General features: G+C 54.1%; 8 protein-coding genes across 8 annotated transcripts; 5 read left to right on the top strand and 3 right to left on the bottom strand.

The window, feature by feature from the left end:
* Positions 1–242: 242 nt before the first annotated feature.
* On the top strand, positions 243–1,019 carry V1518DRAFT_434488 (uncharacterized protein; the record flags this gene model as incomplete). The annotated part of the gene is made up of 1 exon (XM_066906247.1): positions 243–1,019. One exon carries the CDS (start codon positions 243–245, stop codon positions 1,017–1,019), a length of 777 nt encoding a protein of 258 aa, XP_066758045.1.
* Positions 1,020–1,211: 192 nt separating this feature from the next.
* On the top strand, positions 1,212–1,916 carry V1518DRAFT_428619 (uncharacterized protein; the record flags this gene model as incomplete). The annotated part of the gene is made up of 2 exons (XM_066906098.1): positions 1,212–1,291; positions 1,349–1,916. 2 exons carry the CDS (start codon positions 1,212–1,214, stop codon positions 1,914–1,916), a joined length of 648 nt encoding a protein of 215 aa, XP_066758046.1.
* A 174-nt stretch (positions 1,917–2,090) lies between these two features.
* Positions 2,091–5,905, top strand: V1518DRAFT_428620 (trafficking protein particle complex subunit 10; the record flags this gene model as incomplete). Its single annotated transcript, XM_066906099.1, has 4 exons — positions 2,091–2,789; positions 2,835–2,931; positions 2,986–5,264; positions 5,315–5,905. The coding sequence occupies 4 exons, from the start codon at positions 2,091–2,093 to the stop codon at positions 5,903–5,905; spliced, it is 3,666 nt and encodes a 1,221-aa protein (XP_066758047.1).
* Positions 5,906–6,494: 589 nt separating this feature from the next.
* Positions 6,495–9,983, bottom strand: V1518DRAFT_442183 (domain found in IF2B/IF5-domain-containing protein). Its single transcript, XM_066906434.1, has 3 exons — positions 8,462–9,983; positions 6,949–6,989; positions 6,495–6,899 (listed from the first exon to the last, which is right to left on the bottom strand). Exons 1-3 carry the CDS (start codon positions 9,715–9,717, stop codon positions 6,823–6,825), a joined length of 1,374 nt encoding a protein of 457 aa, XP_066758048.1. The 5' UTR covers positions 9,718–9,983; the 3' UTR covers positions 6,495–6,822.
* Positions 9,984–10,039: 56 nt separating this feature from the next.
* V1518DRAFT_420056 (SCA7, zinc-binding domain-containing protein) lies at positions 10,040–11,338 on the top strand. The gene has a single exon (XM_066904913.1). It carries the CDS (start codon positions 10,075–10,077, stop codon positions 11,170–11,172), a length of 1,098 nt encoding a protein of 365 aa, XP_066758049.1. The 5' UTR covers positions 10,040–10,074; the 3' UTR covers positions 11,173–11,338.
* On the bottom strand, positions 11,244–12,254 carry V1518DRAFT_68989 (uncharacterized protein). Its single transcript, XM_066906650.1, has 5 exons — positions 11,966–12,254; positions 11,825–11,912; positions 11,654–11,713; positions 11,536–11,601; positions 11,244–11,488 (listed from the first exon to the last, which is right to left on the bottom strand). The coding sequence occupies exons 1-5, from the start codon at positions 11,981–11,983 to the stop codon at positions 11,316–11,318; spliced, it is 405 nt and encodes a 134-aa protein (XP_066758050.1). The 5' UTR covers positions 11,984–12,254; the 3' UTR covers positions 11,244–11,315.
* V1518DRAFT_420062 (RHD3/Sey1) lies at positions 11,961–14,762 on the top strand. The gene is made up of 4 exons (XM_066904914.1): positions 11,961–11,993; positions 12,061–12,233; positions 12,293–12,465; positions 12,518–14,762. The coding sequence occupies exons 2-4, from the start codon at positions 12,142–12,144 to the stop codon at positions 14,662–14,664; spliced, it is 2,412 nt and encodes an 803-aa protein (XP_066758051.1). The 5' UTR covers positions 11,961–11,993; positions 12,061–12,141; the 3' UTR covers positions 14,665–14,762.
* An 861-nt stretch (positions 14,763–15,623) lies between these two features.
* On the bottom strand, positions 15,624–16,058 carry V1518DRAFT_376329 (Isochorismatase-like protein; the record flags this gene model as incomplete). Its single annotated transcript, XM_066901536.1, has 1 exon — positions 15,624–16,058. The coding sequence occupies one exon, from the start codon at positions 16,056–16,058 to the stop codon at positions 15,624–15,626; it is 435 nt and encodes a 144-aa protein (XP_066758052.1).
* Between the last annotated feature and the right edge of the window lie 138 nt (positions 16,059–16,196).

Below are 16,196 nucleotides of genomic sequence, written 5' to 3' on the forward strand. Positions count from 1 at the left end.
TAGTACAAGGTGGGAAAAAGTTATTTTTGAAGGTCAGTAGAATTTTGATAATATTTTAGCCAGTTTAAGATCAGATATTGCGTGGTATCACCGTTGACGCGTCAAAAGACGCAGGGGAATTCGCGAGCATGCGACAAGTTTGTTTACCAAGTCACGTGACTGCACTAAGCGGTTCAGGAGAGAGGCGCGGGGTGTCTGTTCTGCGAGATCGTGCTTGGAAGCCACGTTTCACACCGGCAGCCATGCTCAACAAGATCGCAGTTAACTTGAAACAGGCATGGCAGAAGACAATGCAGGATATGAACGAACATGAGGCGCGTCGGCGCGTGCGTACCGAGCGACGGCGCGCGTTTCGGCTCAGCGGCAGGGCCAGGCGGGTACCGTCCGCGGCGGCGACTACAGTTGATGAGATGGACGTGGATGTCATCGATGCGGACGATGCCGGCCATGTAATTGCCAAACGTCGGAGAGTCGATGACAGCGGAACCACGGCTGTGATTATGGTTGATGACGAAGAGGCAGAGGGAGGGCTACGGCACAAGCAGTCTGCATCAACGCTGGCAAGCACGCAGCATGTTCCAGCGGTAGCAGTGAAAGAGAACAGTGCTGCTGCTGTGGAGAGGATGCTTCGCAAGAAGATTGTGCACCTTGAGCGCGAGCTCCGAGAGACGCAGGAGAACGCGCGGTCGCTAAAGGAGCAGCTTGAGGAGCAGGACGATTACATACGTGCGATGGAGTTTGAGAAAACACGGTTTGAAGAAGAGCACAGTGTGAAGGATGATAATCAAAACGAAAAGAAGCTGGCACAGAGCGCAGCCAAAGAGAGGGCGCGGGTTTTGCTGAAGAAGTCGCCGATGATTGTGGACACCGCAGCGGCGTCCGACGACGGCGCAGAGGACTCGACCGTCGACGATCAACTTTCGCCAGTGAAAGTTGCGCAGCTGTCCGCGGTGCTGCTTGATGAAAACGAGGAAATCGCTGTTGGCGAAGCCGAAACGAAGACCCCAACAACTTCTTGAGCTCGCGTCCCGGTCCTTGCACAAACATGCTCATGTTTTGTCACTTATGCAAGCTTGTGCCGAGGCTCCGGTGCTACTTTGCTCGTCGCGCTCGCGCCTTCCTTAAATTGCTGTCGTGTCTCCTTCTGCTGGGTCTTTGGTCGTTTATTTGCGGTTGGCTGGCTGTTCTGCAGATCGTTACTGTGCGCAGACATGTGGAGTATCTCTACTATTTTCTCGGTGCTCACAGCTTCATACTTTCTCATCAGCTGGAAGAACATCCCTTTTGCATGGTGAGTTGCTGACGCCCTTCAGTTCTGTTAACAGAAGTACTCAATTTTGGGTTATAGGCACTTCCGTTTCTACAAGTCGCTCGGCTACTACCTCTATGTGCACAAGAATAAGCTGGAGGTCGAAGCCGACCCGTTCCGCACGAGCACCGTGCAGTACCGCTCTCCCGCGGCTGAGTGCGATCTGAACGGACACAAGTCGAACTCGACATACTTCAGCGACCTCGACATTGCGCGAACGGATTTGATGGTAGACGTGTTCCGCAAGATGCTTCTTGACACAAAGGCTAAGGAGGGCAAGTGGCCGTACATCCCACTTGGTGCGGTCGCATCTATCTTCCGTCGCGAGATCAAGCCGTACGCACTGTACAATATCAAGTCCCGTATCCTGGGCTGGGACGAAAAGTGGCTGTTTGTTATCAGCCGGTTCGAGTCGCCTTCGGGCAAGCTGCACGCGCTTTCAGTGACCAAATATGTGTTCAAGCTGGGACGGAAGACGATTGCGCCTAAGGATGCTCTAGATCAGTGCGGACTGTGGTCGCCTGAGATTGAGAAAAGGGGCCAAGAGGGGCGCAAGAAGGTGCAGGGTTTCCTTGACCTTGACGCACTGGAAGATGAGCCTTTTTAAATGCACAAAGCAAATGTACAACATGAATAGGATGGGTTGTAGAGAAATGAACAGCTGATACACGAGATGGATGGCTGCGAAGATGACTGCGGCTCAGAATATCGCGGCGAACGCGCCTGCTACAAGAGCTTCAGGACCCTCTCCCCTCCTATCTCCTACCCACAATCTACGGCCATGACCACGCCGCGGTCGGTATCAATTGCGTACTACGACCCTTATAATGTTCAGCCCAATATCGTTTCTGATATCAGGAAGCGGCTGCCGCTGCATGACCTGCGCTGGGTCTCCTCACCACCGCGACCCATCCGGTCCATCACCCAGCTCTACGTAAATCTCGTCGACGAGACCGCGAGTGCGACACGGGCACGTCCACAGCAGCACCAGATTCCGGGTCTGCTGGACACGCCGTACATGCGGATACTGCTCGTGCGGTGCGAGGACAATGATACCTACCGCGGCTCCGTACGCCAAGCGATACGCGACTGGTTCGCGACGGCGTTCGTGGCGACGCAAAGGGACTCCACTGAGTGGCTAATCTTTTACTACGTCCCCGAGGGCTCGAGTCCGTACACTACGGGTACAGCGGCTACGAATGCGCTACGACTAAAGGCCGGTGTCATCGACAAGATACGCGCGGATTTCAATACCTCGTCGAAGGAAGACCGGTGCGTGCTTATCAAAGACGGGATTGACCAGACCGAGGCAAATAAGGTGTGGGATGATGCCATCGCGAGGCTTAGGGATGGTATTATGACAGCGTTTGCAAAGCGAGTGCAAATGTATGAGCAGCAGGCGAAGAAGTTGGAGTTGCAAAAGAGCGTACCCGGATGGAACTTTTCGACCTATTTTGTTATGAAAGCTAGTTTTGCCTGTGTGAATTCCTGTGTTCTTCTTTGCAGTGACTAACGACAGTGATAGGAGGGTTTAGCGCTGTCCTTTGAAAACGTCAGTTTACTCGAGGATGCGCTGACGCAGTATGACGGTCTCGACGAAACGTTCATGCAGCTCACTAAAGGTAATATTCTCTATCATCATGTATACACATTTCTAACAAAACTTGTCGTTGCAGACCGCACGGTGACTTTTTTTCAAGACGTCGGCTTTACCCCAGAATCACAACACGCTCTCCTTGATCGCGACAAGGACACAAATGTGCGCCATCAGATCCTGCAGACCGAGATTTCGTTGTTTGATTTCAGATGCTATCTGTTCTCTCGGCAAGCCTCGTTGACGCTGCTACTCATATCCTCCGCGCTGACGCCGTCGATTGCAGCGCTGCGCATCTCGCAGCTGCTCTTCCGCACGCGCAAATTTGTCTCTGAAACAAGCAAAATGCTCGTGGGACTGGGGAAAAATAGACAAATGGTTGCAAACTGGGTCTACAGCGTCATTCAGGAAGTGCTGGATGCCACAGAGGTGCAGCCAGCTGTGATACAAGGCGAAGGAACGCGTGATGTTGCCGAAGGCAGGGCGGAAGTGTTACTTCTTGCTCGCAGCGCCATGGAAGAGCTTGCAGCGCGATATGGGTGGCAGATTGAAGACGCAGGAATGGATGATATCAATCTCCTTGATTCCGCTCCTGACGCTGATGTTGATGACGTGGATGTTGACAAGTTCCTACATCCGAAGCTGAAACGTGCACTTGCTGATGAAGTGAGTTTTATGAACGCGTACTTTGAGATTACGGATGCCGCAAGATCGTACTACGAGTCTGCTGACCGGACGCGCTCGGTGGACAAGTTGCGTGCGCAGATGGCGATTATCAAGTACAGACAACATAAGTATGACGAAACAGTGAAACTTCTGGCATCATTGCCGCAACTGTATTCAAATCAGGGCTGGGATGTGATTGCTACAGACTTGTTCTTAATCAGCGCAGATAGCTTGTACCATCTGGATCGGCCGGAGGAGTATCTCAAGATTTTCTTGCAGCTGTTAACGAATCGGGCGCACAACCTTGGAACCGATCTGATTTCGGATATTTGCAGAAGAGTTCTAGGAGCCTGTGATAAATTGGAGATGACCATGAACTTCTCGCTGGCACCATTATTTGTCACGACAGTTTCGAAACTCGTGAGGGTATCGGCTGAGGCTGACGACAGTTTCTTTCTCTCAGCGGAGGTGTTTAACCATTTCGAAGTCGAGTGGGTCTTGACTAGCATTACTGTACGACTAATTGAACCGCGAGGCATGAAGCGAAGTGTACTGTTCCGGTCACAAGGCGAATCTGTGAAATTGGCGCCAGGGCGCAACATCATGGAACTGCGAACGACGCACAACGTCCCAGGCACATATCAGGTTGATAACATCGAGTTCACGATTGGCAAGTTGGTGCTCTCTGAAGATCTCACCGGCGTCAAAAAGGCCGCAGATGGCGACGAAATGCTCGTGATGTACCAGCAACCTGGCAATCTCGACGTGCGCCTGCAGACACCGGCAGTGATGCGGCTGGATAAGCCGAAGCGGATTGTTATATTGGTCTATACTGGATGGAACGAGCTTGAGAATGCGCGAATCACCGCGCGAAGCGCCACGACGGGGATGAGACTTGACATGGACCAAGCGACTGCCACAGTTGTGCCAAAAGCTTCAGAGGACAACATGCACGTTTCGCATTCATCTGGATCACAGGTTGAGATTGGCACTGTTGCACGTGATAGCGTTGTTTACATTACGGTGCCGTACATTGCCGAACCAGACCGACCGATTCCGAAGAATCTACAAGTGCGCGCACACGTGGAGTACAAGACAACAGCTGGAGAGTATTATTCTCTGTCGGTATCACGGCAGGTGTCGATATCTTTGAGCACCGATGTGAATGTTAAGGACTTATTCAAGCGCGACGCATTGTTTTCAAAGTTCTCGGTGACATCTGCAGACCCTGGAGGCGCGCTGAGAGTTGTTGCGGGCGAGCTCCGTGGAACGGATGAGTATGAGGTAGCCACTGGGCGCGGCACGACGACGCCCTACGTCGCAATTGCAAACCAGGCTGTGACATACGCCTACCGTGTGACACGACGCGCGCAGAAAGAGAAGCAAGTGAACGGGCATACAGCACCAAAGCCATTAGAGCTGCGGATACGTTATCGGCGACTCGAGGACGAGGTGCGAGATACGATTTCGCGGACAATTCATGACAAGTTGAAGGACAGAAGCGACTTGGAGAAGTACTCTGTCGTTGTGGATCATCATATTCAAGGTTTGCTACGTTGCGATCTTGTGCGGTACGCGTTCTTAGACAAGATTGCGCTTGGAGAATATCTGCAAAATCAATGGAGCGATGTATTGAGCGCGATAGGAAAGAACCGAGATCAGATGGACGCGTTTTTGCGTGATTTCTACTCAGCGGTATATGTTATCTTGCGGGGATGTGTTGTGGATATTCTAACTCGCAATAGGACATTGATCGGCATGCGACAGAGACTTTTGATAGTCTGACGAAGGAACTGGTGATCCCTGTGGAAGTGCCGAAATTGCAAGTGCTGTTCACAGTCGAGCTACAATATGCGCCGCCGCCAGTGCTAGACTTTCCTAGCCTAGCAAATACAGGCGAGTGCGAGCAGAAGGACGTGGAGACAACGCGGGAGCTACAACCGTACGCGTTTTCCGATAAAGTATTCTACATAGGTCAGCCAATTCCCGTGATCGTGCGCCTTACATCCTCTCGGTATTGGGCTGCGCGGTCATCTTCTGACGCCGACGCGGAACAACTGCCTTCGACAGAGTTCATCTACGAAATTGATGCAAAGTCGGATACGTGGCTAGTGTCCGGCCAGCGCAAGGGTTTGTTTGCGGTGAGCGAGAAGACAACTGATCTGGCGGTGTTACTAGTGCCGTTGCGCCGCGGGAACTTGTTATTGCCGACGGTAGAGGTACGGCCTTGCGGGCCTGATGCGATTGCTGCGGAGGTTGAGTATGTGAATAATGCTGAGTCGGTGCTCGTACTACCTGAGGCATCAAATGTGTTGGTCGGCGCAGAGGCGTCGTGATGAGAAGGGCGTGTATGAATAGAAGGTGAGCTATAGTATTACATATGTAGGATCATATCGTACTGCTTAGCTGATGCCGATATTGCGGCCAATGCAGGCTGCCTCAGAAGTCTGAAAGGACAAATAACAGTGAGCTCATTAAGCCAACTCACGCCGAAGCAACCGCATAACTAAATAGGTAACAGCAGCGTTGAGTGCGTGTTGCAGTGGTCACAAGTCGACCTCGCCCTGGCGAGGCGGCGTCTATCAAAACAAGTGCATGCAGGGGTACCCTTGGCAACGGCTGTCATATCAAAACTTTAAAGTAGCCAGATTTGTGAACTCGTATGATCGCCGTACCGCGGTGCGCACTATGCCGCTAATCATGTGCAACTCTTTGCGTTCGACTTGATAACTGACGTGCGCCGAGATTAAGAAGAAATTTTTGATATAGGTGACCAATTGCTACCCCGATAACAAGGCGAAGATTGCAACGGTTACGAAAGTCGCGGATACACTCGAGGGCCAGCTCTAAACGCGCACCTGCAGATGTTGCAACTCACGGAGTTCACAAGCTGGCTCAGTCTGCTAGGCAGTTTTCAATTTGTAACCCCAATTTATTGACTATGAGGATATCGTTGTTTGTCGCTATTTACAATGACTGTCTTCTAACAGTCGTGACGACCTCTGGCCTCTAATGCTGTACGTTCATAATCGCGCCATGGTGCGCGCTAATTGCCTGAATACATATTTGCTGTCCTCAAATGCCGGAGAGATGTCTCTTTGATATTGTCGAAACTACGTTGTCGGTCCGCTTATGCTAATCGAGAACGCCCTCATACACAAGGAATAGCTGTAACGAGTATCGACGCTGCGGGAAACCGATTTTTATGAAGCCTACAACGAAAATTCAAATGGTTGGTCACGTAGTGACTTAACTATCTCTCCCAGAATTCGCCAAATCCTATCTCGAGCTTGAAATACCTATCAAGAAGCAAGTTGCCGGAGCCTAAGGCTGCTGCGCCCCGTCGTGAGACAAGGTGCTCTCCGCAACTGCCGCCGACCCGCTGTGTCCGCGATTTGCTGTCGCTCGCGTATTAGCGCTCTCGAGTCCTGAAGCAACTAATTCCATCGCGGCTGCCAGTAGCCGTCAAGTCCCCGTGTCTGTCAATGCCTCTGAAATATGGCAAATCAAACGCCAGACCGCAAATGACGGCATTAAGAAAGCGACGACTGCGATGGCGATGACGGCAATGGCTACGATGATGGTTCTCGACGAACTGGAGCGGATATAATCTCGAGAGCATAAAATTTCGCAGTATCGTTTGGCTGCAAGGATGTTTGTACTATTGGCTCTTAGATACAAGCAATTCGTATATAGAGTAACAAGATGACAGTAACTAGTTGGTATTAATTGGTAAGTGGTGAGAACACGGTATCACTCTAATTGTGAGAGCAAGGAAAGGGGGGTTGACTGAAAAGGACGCACGCCCAAGAACGCGAGCCCGAGAACGCGAGCCCAAGCAAACCTCCCAACGCATCTCAAATCATGCTCTACACAACTCGCTTCGCGTCGCGTCCCAACACTTACCATAACCTGCTATGCCAGCAACTCGAGCTGCTAGCAAACGGCGGCGAACAGAGTTTACAGATGATGATGAGCCGGACCCGTCATTGCCACCTGTCGTCACTGAGCTTATGGGACACCGACGGCCACGACGGCGACGCGCCGGCGGCGTGGCTGTTGCTACGTTGTTGTCTGGTGCAAGCACAGATACGGGGACCAGCGGAGGCCGGCGCTCGGCAAAGATGAAGGATACCCCGGCAGATGATTTGCAGAAACGTACCGTGTCCACGATGGAGAAGTTCGCGTATGGTTCATCCTCCTCCAGATCATAATGCAAGGCTAACACAATGCAGCACCGCCTACATAGAGCGCGAACTAGATAAGCGACGTTCTGCTACGAGCCCGGACAAAGATGAGAGACGTGACGAAGTGATGGCACATCATGCGATCGGGAGCAGCAAAGCGGACGGGAATTCGCTTGCGCGTGAGCGGGAGGAACAGAGACAGTCTGTTGTGCAGGGACGGTTGATGGAGGTGCAAGTGCCGCCCCGAGTAGGGGAAATGCGTGCCACGACAACGAGTGCAAAGTCTACGATAGTGAAGCACACTGCAATGCCCATGACGTGGGTAAAGACGGATAAGACAACAGCACCAACTGCGAAGATGGCAGCAGCGATAGACGTGGAACGGCGTCTCAGCCAAGTGCTACGCGAGCACGGTACTACTCTGCCGCTCTACGCACGCGATGAAAGCAAAAGTAGCCGAAGGCAGGAAAGAGTTGCAGACGACGCTGCTGCAGAGGAAGCGCGGCAAATGCATCGCCGGATTGAGAGTCGGTGGCGGACTCAAGGCGGGGAGCGGATACCGCGGCGGGGCGGCGGGGGTAAGGCGGAGTTTTGGGATATTCGTTTATGACTTCTTTAGGCTGGTAAAAGGGGGGAAATGTAATTATTTACTATGGGCATGAAACAGATGTATAGAACTGAACACAGACAAAACCAAACTTTTACTCATCGTCGTCGTCATCGTCGTCGTCGTCCTCCTCGGCCTCAGCGAGCCAGGTGAGAAAGGGTTGAGCAGCCTTGCGAATCTTGCGAGCCGCGTCCTTTTCAACGTGCTTCTTCGAGACATGCGAGCCCCAGTACACGATTGCCTCCTCGGAGACGATGTCGTTCTCATAGAACTGGTGCAAGATCTTGGAAATGGAAGGGATGAGTTCGGGATGGTCAATGGCCAGGAAGCGCTCGGTACCGCGGAGGAACGCCTTCTCATGATTGGGCCCGCCTTGCATGAGCTTCTTGAGCAAGGGGGCGCGAGGCACGATCTGCTTGAGGATGTCGGCATCAAAAAGACTCTGAGCAAGGACCTGGAGCGTGCGGTGTTTGCGGTCGATGCCGAGCTCGGTCATCTTCTTGAAGACCTCGACGTTGGACGGCTTGTCGTCGGCGCTGCGCTCGAGAATCCAATTACCAAGCTGCGTGTATACATCGTCACCGCCGTCTTCTTCATCGTCTTCACCACCGTTGAGCACAATGGAGCCAACCTGGGACTCGAGCGCTTTGACGCGCGCGCGCACGGCCTCTTCGGAGGTGTCGGCCGCCCACTCGTCGTTGTCGTCGTCATCGTCGCCCCCAGAGTTGTCGTCGCCACCGTTAGCGCGAGGCAAGGCCGAAGCCTCGGCCTGGATGCGGCGCGTAAGCTCGTCATCGTCATCATCGTCGTCGTCGTCGTCGCCACCCTTGGACGCCTTCTCAGCCTTTTCAGCCCGACGGTCCTTCTTTGTTTTCTTAGCGCCGGCCTTCTTGCCGCCAGAACCGCCACCAGATGCTGGCGGCGGGTTCTTTAAGATTACACCAGAAAGTTTGTGAGCAATGTCGATAGGCGAGCGCTTACCGCATGCCTTGCAGTCGCGGTAAAGGAGCTGGTCCTTGGTGATGACGATGTCGGTCTCGGGGTTCTTGCAGGCCTTGCAGAGCACAAACTTCTGGATAAAGACGTCGAGGAGATCCTGTAGCTTGGCGGAGTCGTGCGCTCCATTGACCATGTAGCGGTCGGTAGCTTCGTTGACGGAGGTCTGCGCGCCGAGCTCGAGGCCGAAGAACTTTGTGACGTACATGGGAGGCCGCGCGAGGGCACGTGCGACGTCAGCGGTGTTGACGACAGCAGTCTTGATGCCGTTACCGCGGCCTTCAATCTTGGAAACAATCGGAGGCATTTTGTAGCGGTAGAACGGGTCCTGGTTGTCGCGACAGATATTGATGGACATGGTGGCGGCGTGGAGTGGTGTTAGACGGCGTTAGGAAGTAAGGGTGGCGGCGGCAGGAGGCGGGCAGCGGCAGCGGAGAGCGGAGAGCGGCGGCGGCGAGGCAAAGACAGAGACAAGGGAGAACGCATAGACGACGCGGGGCGGGTCATGCGAGGAGGGCGACGGGTGGCTGCTGGCGGGAGGCAGAGGCGTGGAGCGCGAAGCTCGCGGCGGAGCAGAAGTCGTGAGGCAGAGCGTGAGCTGTGACTGACATGTGAGTGTGATCCTCTGCAAGAGCTACAAGCCCCGCGCTGACAATTGTTGCGGCCCAACACCACTCGCAACCCCGCCATCGCGACCATCAGCCCCGCCTCTAGTATGCTCCCTCCCCCGCCAGCAGACCGTTCGTGGCAGGAGTACGCCCGCGAGCTCGCCGCCGCATCTCCAGCGCCGACTTCACCGCATTCCGCGACCTCCTCTGCCGCCGCCTCCCCCTCCCTCCCGAGATCCCTCGCCGCCACCGCGTCACCACCTTCCTCCGCACCACGGCTCCAGGCCCGCGACCGCGCAGCCCTCTCCAGCGTCTCCCCGCTCACTGACAAGCTTGAGTACGGCATATGCCGCTCGTGCGATCGGCCGTTCCTCCAGCACGCCCTCCTCCGCCACATCCCAACCTGCATCGCGCAGAAGCGCGCAGAGTCTGCAGCACGCGCCATAGCCGCAGCCACTCCGCCGTCAGCATCGTCATCGTCCTCCTCCAACACGTCTTCCGCAACAACGGCAAGTACGCCGGTAATTGTTGCGGACACCATCACGCTCGACGCCTCTTCGCGGCTTGCCGCAGCGGGCAACGGCAGCGCTGGGTCCGCATCGACAAACGGAAAAACGGAGGCCAAAGCTACCAAGAACAGCAAAAAGGCAGACAAGGACAAAGAGGAGCGCACACCTACAAAAAAGCGTAAGGCAGAGGCCACCGCCGCTGCCGCTGCGGCGGCTGCGGTAACAGCAGGTGCCGTCGACGACGACAAGCCGCCACCAGCAAAAAAGACAAAGAAGAAACAGCCGCCAAAAGCCGCGCCAAAGCCCAAAGGCCCCGTCAACGTCGAGCGGCAGTGCGGTGTTGAGTTGCCAAATGGTGGATACTGCGCGCGCTCACTAACATGCAAGTCGCACTCCATGGGTGCGAAGCGCAACGTACCCGGCCGCTCACAGCCTTACGACATCCTTCTCGCGGCGTATCAAAAGAAGAATCAGCTTAAACAGGCACAGCTCACTTCCTCGGCACAGCTTGCAGAAGACATGGAGCTCAACAGCGGGCCCGTTGACTCAGACGAGGAAGTCGACTCTGTCATGCGCGGCGTCCGTCGAGCGTACGCGGTGCCGCTCGAGCGCAATGTTATTTTCCCGGTCCGCATCAAGAATCAGCTTTACCGCATGCGCGAGCTCTTCGAGAACGCGTTTTCACGACAGATTTAGCCTCTACCCCGAAACGAATTTGTACAACAATTGTATTTTTATATATCCTGTGACCCCTACATGAATGCCTGCTACACTTCCTCAAACTCTTCGCACTAAACCAAAGAGAAAACCACTGCTACCACATATGTGTTGCCACCATACTACTTAAGTCTGAAAATCTCGGGGATGATTGCGATATAGGCAATAATGCACAGAATTGTCATGACAAGGACTGGTGTGCCACTTGTCAGGAAGTACCGCGCTGGCCTATTGCTGATGAAAAACTCGTTGGCCATGAGACGTCTCCGGAGCGCAATAATCATGAACAGCACGCCTTTGGCGGTTAGCCTTGCCTCTGTAGCCCACAGCCATATTACTCACCAATAACGACAAACGCGGCGCCGATGGGGTAGAACTCGATGTCGAACACGCGCAGGAGAGAAAGTGCTTTTTCCTTATTAGCACCTCGTAGCTATAGATTGTGGGTCTTCGAACTCACCCAGCGTGACCTCGAGCAGATATGTCCGCAAATACGCGCCCTCATACGTGCGCTGGAAACCTATCGCACCTCGTCAGTGACTTCCCGCACACTGTCGTCCGTGCATTTCCAAGTACCTCTGCACACCAGTATGTTAGCAGGAACCCGGCAGCTACGCATGGCATTCGACGCACCTGATGTCGATGATCTCGGCCTTGTCAGTGAGCACGGCCGAGTCAAGCCGCCGCAGGACAAGATCCTCTGTGTCGTCGATGAAAGTCTATCGGACTGTCAGTGTACTCCCAGTCAATATTTCTCACACCAGAAACGCACTTCCTGTTCCCTAGACATTGTGCTTGGAGTACGTGAAGTTGACAACGACCAAGTCTTATCGTGGAACGCACGTGAGGCTAATGCTCTGTGATCAGTGATCCGTGAGTTGTGACCTGCAGAGGGCGTCGCGGATTCACCGTCAAACAGATCCACACTCCACCAACTTCACGGCAACCATGGCCTCCGCACCCGGCTCTGCACCCGGTGCACTTGATCCCGAACCGTCCACGAACCAGCTGCAGCTGATCGACGAGGGAAAGCAGTTCTCGTGCGTGCATTCCTCTCACGACCTCTCTCTCCGCCTCTTGTTTACACGTGCTTCTGCAGGCCCGGCGTGAACGCGTTCCTCGACAGCATCGATATGCTCCATGTGGGCCTCGACTATCACCTCATTTCCGTGTTTGGCAGCCAGTCAACTGGCAAGAGTACACTGCTCAATGCTCTTTTCGGCACGCATTTTGACGTCATGAGCGAGGCTGCGCGCCGACAGACCACCAAAGGTAACTAGCACCTCGCGCCAACACGCTTACATTGATCTCATACCATTTTCAGGCATATGGATGGCGCGGGCGCGGCAGGGTCGTATTCTCATTCTTGATGTCGAAGGTACTGACGGCCGCGAGCGCGGCGAGGATCAGGACTTTGAACGGAAGTCCGCACTATTCGCGCTGTCCACCTCTGAAGTGCTCATTGTCAACATCTGGGAGCACCAAGTCGGTCTCTACCAGGGCGCAAACATGGGCCTGCTTAAGACTGTGTTCGAAGTCAACTTGAGCCTTTTCTCTGTGCCAAACAAGTCGATGTTGCTGTTTGTTATCCGCGACCACATAGGCATCACCCCGCTCGAGAATCTCGCCAACACCCTGCGCACTGATCTCGAGCGCATTTGGGCGTCACTCATCAAACCCCCGCATTTTGCAGACTCAGAGCTCACCGATTTCTTTTCTCTGCAGTTCACTGCGCTGCCGCACAAGCTCCTACAGCCGGAGGCCTTCGCCTCCGGCGTGTCGTCGCTCGCTTCTCGCTTTGATCCCGACCTCGCTGTCGGCAGCGAACAGGACTATGTTTTCGAAAAGGGCTACCACCGTAACGTGCCTGTCGACGGGTGGTCGCTGTACGCCGCGAACGTGTGGTCGCAAATCGAGCAGAACAAAGACCTCGACCTCCCAACCCAGCAGATCCTCGTTGCCCGATTTCGATGCGATGAGATCGCCGCCGAGACATGGAAGAGTTTTGACACTGCGCTCGCGCAGATTGACGCCGCGCCATCCGATGCTCTTGTTCCCGGATGTGGCGCAGTTCTCGCCGCCGCGATGGCGACAGCGCTCGCGGCGTACGATGAGGACGCCCAACGGTATTCTCCCAGCGTGTATGACGCCAAGCGCGGAGATTTGTCTGCAAAGATGTTGGAACGCGTTACCCAAATCTGTGCCGGTCAGATCGCCGTCGCGCGTAAGGCTGCGATCAAAAAGTTCGGCGAAGAGGCACAGGTTGAGCTTGCGCGCACTGGATACAAGTTCGTGGACGTCATCACGAGCGCGCGGGCGATCGCGTTGGAGTATTTTGATGCGGCGGCAGCGGATGCAACGGTTGCGGAGGCTACGGAGAAAAAGTTTAATGACGAGAGGACGGAGGTTGAAAGCCAGATCGACGAGGCTGCGACGCGCTTGCGCGAAGGCGAGTCGAAGAAAATGGTCACCCGACAGGCGCGGAATATTTCGGTTGAACTCGAGGACCAATTTACCATGATCTTCAAGGTGCCATCGGCGGACGTGTGGGATATTGCGGTCGCAGCATTCCGGGAGATTCTCGAAGCTACGCTGCGGCCCTTTGCCACCTCAGAGACAGGCAGTTATGACCTCGGTCTTGGCGGCACTGCGGATGAGGTCACCGCGCAAGTACGGCTTCTGCGTGCGGAAGCGTGGAAGGCGTTTCACCGACAAATGCGCGAGGTCGGGCGGCCAGATACGGTCGTCGCACGGTTGCGCGAGTATTTTGAAGAGCGCTTCAGGTATGATGAGAAGGGCGTGCCGCGGGTATGGAAGCCGACCGACAAGATCGAGGAACTGTATATGGAGGCGCTGCAAGCGACTCTGAAGCTTGTTCCCTTGCTCAGCCGTGCGCGGGTCTCTGCCGGTGGTGGTACCTTGGTAGAGCCGGACGAAGATGTGCGCGCCTTGCTTGAGGCTGAACAGGTCGACGTCGAGCGCTTTGGTGTGCTCTTGTCCGAAGCACAGGTAACGCAGGTGGAAACCAGCGTACGACGCGCGGCCGACGCGATGTATGTCGACGCGAAGCGGAGTACCGTGCAAAGTATTCGTCAGGTGCCACTATATTTCTACCTTCTTCTCCTTGCGTTAGGCTGGAACGAGCTTGTTGCGGTTCTGAAAAGCCCTCTATATTTCACCACCCTTGCACTCGTACTCGCAGTTGTCTACGCTGTGTACACGATGAATCTCTTGGGACCGATCGCCTCGGTCAGCAATGCTGCGGTCAGGCAAGCCACGGAGTCCGGCAAGGTCTGGTTGCGCGAGTACCTCGAGCCCATCGCAGTGCCCGCCGTGCAGCAGCCACCGCGGGTATTCAACGCGACGAGGTCGCCGGCTGAGACGGAGTTGGTGGAGTTAACACCTGTCGAGACCGCGCCGGAACCGGCAGCCATTCCCGCGGCGGCAACCCCGCGTCCGGGGCAATTTTAGGCGTAGGCGAGCTGATATGCATTTATTCTGTATATATATGGAAAAGGTAAACTGCAGAGTATGAGGACGACGCTTAATGTATGACTTTCCAACGCGTGCCGGTGAAGATACGTAGTATGATGACCCTATAGAATCGTATTCAGTCAACCTCTCGGGCAAGCTGTACTGATGGCCCCATTAAAAGAAGGAAAGTAAAATGATCATCCTTGTTCGCCTCTAGGCACTTTCCAGTTGCAAAGCAGCTTTGTACTCTCTTGCGCGTGAGCTAGTCACATGATGTGGCCGGCCCAAATCGCGAAATATCCGATCAACTTCAACAAAGTTATGACTTAATATTATTAAACTATTATAGTCGGGATTGTATGATGAATAATACCTGGACTTGTGTACTATCACTCTGAGTAAAGAGACTCGTGCTCTGTGTTGACGTCAACGAGACGAGCCTTCCGCACTTGTGTGGCTACTGTAATGGTAGAACGATTTGAGCATCACTACGCACGAGATCCGCTTTCATAAAACCTGTCACAGATCGGCTTTGATAACCCAGCGGACTAAGGTCGTCCGAAAGATCTGGTCCTGTTGTCCGCCTTTTGCGTATCCACTTCAATGATTTCCTTGGGTTTGTAACACCATTCACCATTCGACCGATCGTTTCCTGAGATTGTGTATAAATTGTTAACTGTGCTGTATTTATGATGCCGCGCATCGTATTTCAATCGACGTCCCATCCCTAAATCATCACTGCCCCTGCGTACTATTGACCTTCTTCACATTGCGTTGCTGCAATTCTGAGTTGAGCAGGAGGAATCCCAATCATCTGCAACTTGAGCTTGGCTATTGTCGAAGTCAGCAACATGACAAATTTACACGTGCGTATACGTGACATTTAAGCAAGCTACGCCTATAACTAATTACTCGACGTGATGACGAGAAAAATGCATTCAAGCCTGACTCCTCCCTTATGCCTTCTTCTCCAAGCTCTCAACTGCTTGAAGCACCTTCTCCGCCGTTGTGATCTGAGCAAATGCAAGTCTCAGATTTTCAATCGTTGCCGCGTGGTGCTGCGCCGTATCCGTCGCATTCGCGTCCTCGGGGAAATACACGTAGAAATCCCGATTGAACGCAGTGCGTGCTGTGGTTTCGCAGCACATGTTTGTCAAAGTACCGGTGATCACGACCGCTGATATTGACGCGTCGTCGAGGATTTGTTGGAGTGATGTGTGAATAAACGCGTCGTAACGGTCTTTGTCGCGGATGAAGTGCATCGACCCATTATCCGCGCCTGGAGTCAATACCGGCGGTGACGGGAGCCTGGAAAACAGCTCCGGCATAAGTTCCCACTTCGATGAGTACCGTTCAATGGAGCCCTTGACGCCCCACCAACGCACGAGCATTGAGGTGTCGCCGGGAAACACATGGCCGTGCTGCGTGAAAATTACGGGTAGTTCCGCGCGCACGAACGCGGCAACCAGAGCAGCAACGGCAGGGAGCACGGGAGACGCCGTGTGCCGAAACTGTTCTTGCATGTCTAT

Source organism: Limtongia smithiae (assembly GCF_038497785.1).
Source record: "Limtongia smithiae strain NRRL Y-17922 unplaced genomic scaffold V1518scaffold_10, whole genome shotgun sequence".
In the NCBI taxonomy this organism is placed as follows: domain Eukaryota; kingdom Fungi; phylum Ascomycota; class Lipomycetes; order Lipomycetales; family Lipomycetaceae; genus Limtongia; species Limtongia smithiae.

What these genes read in the sequence shown, in the direction of transcription:
- V1518DRAFT_420062 (XM_066904914.1), top strand. Translation starts at nt 12,142, where the DNA reads ATGGCCTCCGCACCCGGCTCTGCACCCGGTGCACTTGATCCCGAACCG. An exon ending in GACGAGGGAAAGCAGTTCTC is followed by an intron (nt 12,234 to 12,292) that starts GTGCGTGCATTC and finishes GTGCTTCTGCAG; the next exon opens with GCCCGGCGTGAACGCGTTCC. An exon ending in GCGCCGACAGACCACCAAAG is followed by an intron (nt 12,466 to 12,517) that starts GTAACTAGCACC and finishes TACCATTTTCAG; the next exon opens with GCATATGGATGGCGCGGGCG.
- V1518DRAFT_68989 (XM_066906650.1), bottom strand. An exon ending in CGAGATCATCGACATCAGGT is followed by an intron (nt 11,714 to 11,824) that starts GCGTCGAATGCC and finishes GAGGTGCGATAG; the next exon opens with GTTTCCAGCGCACGTATGAG. An exon ending in TCTGCTCGAGGTCACGCTGG is followed by an intron (nt 11,602 to 11,653) that starts GTGAGTTCGAAG and finishes ATAAGGAAAAAG; the next exon opens with CACTTTCTCTCCTGCGCGTG.
- V1518DRAFT_420056 (XM_066904913.1), top strand. Translation starts at nt 10,075, where the DNA reads ATGCTCCCTCCCCCGCCAGCAGACCGTTCGTGGCAGGAGTACGCCCGC.
- V1518DRAFT_442183 (XM_066906434.1), bottom strand. Translation starts at nt 9,717, where the DNA reads ATGTCCATCAATATCTGTCGCGACAACCAGGACCCGTTCTACCGCTAC. An exon ending in GACGATGACGACGACGATGA is followed by an intron (nt 6,990 to 8,461) that starts GTAAAAGTTTGG and finishes TCAGGACTCGAG; the next exon opens with AGCGCTAATACGCGAGCGAC. An exon ending in GCAAATCGCGGACACAGCGG is followed by an intron (nt 6,900 to 6,948) that starts GTCGGCGGCAGT and finishes GGGGCGCAGCAG; the next exon opens with CCTTAGGCTCCGGCAACTTG.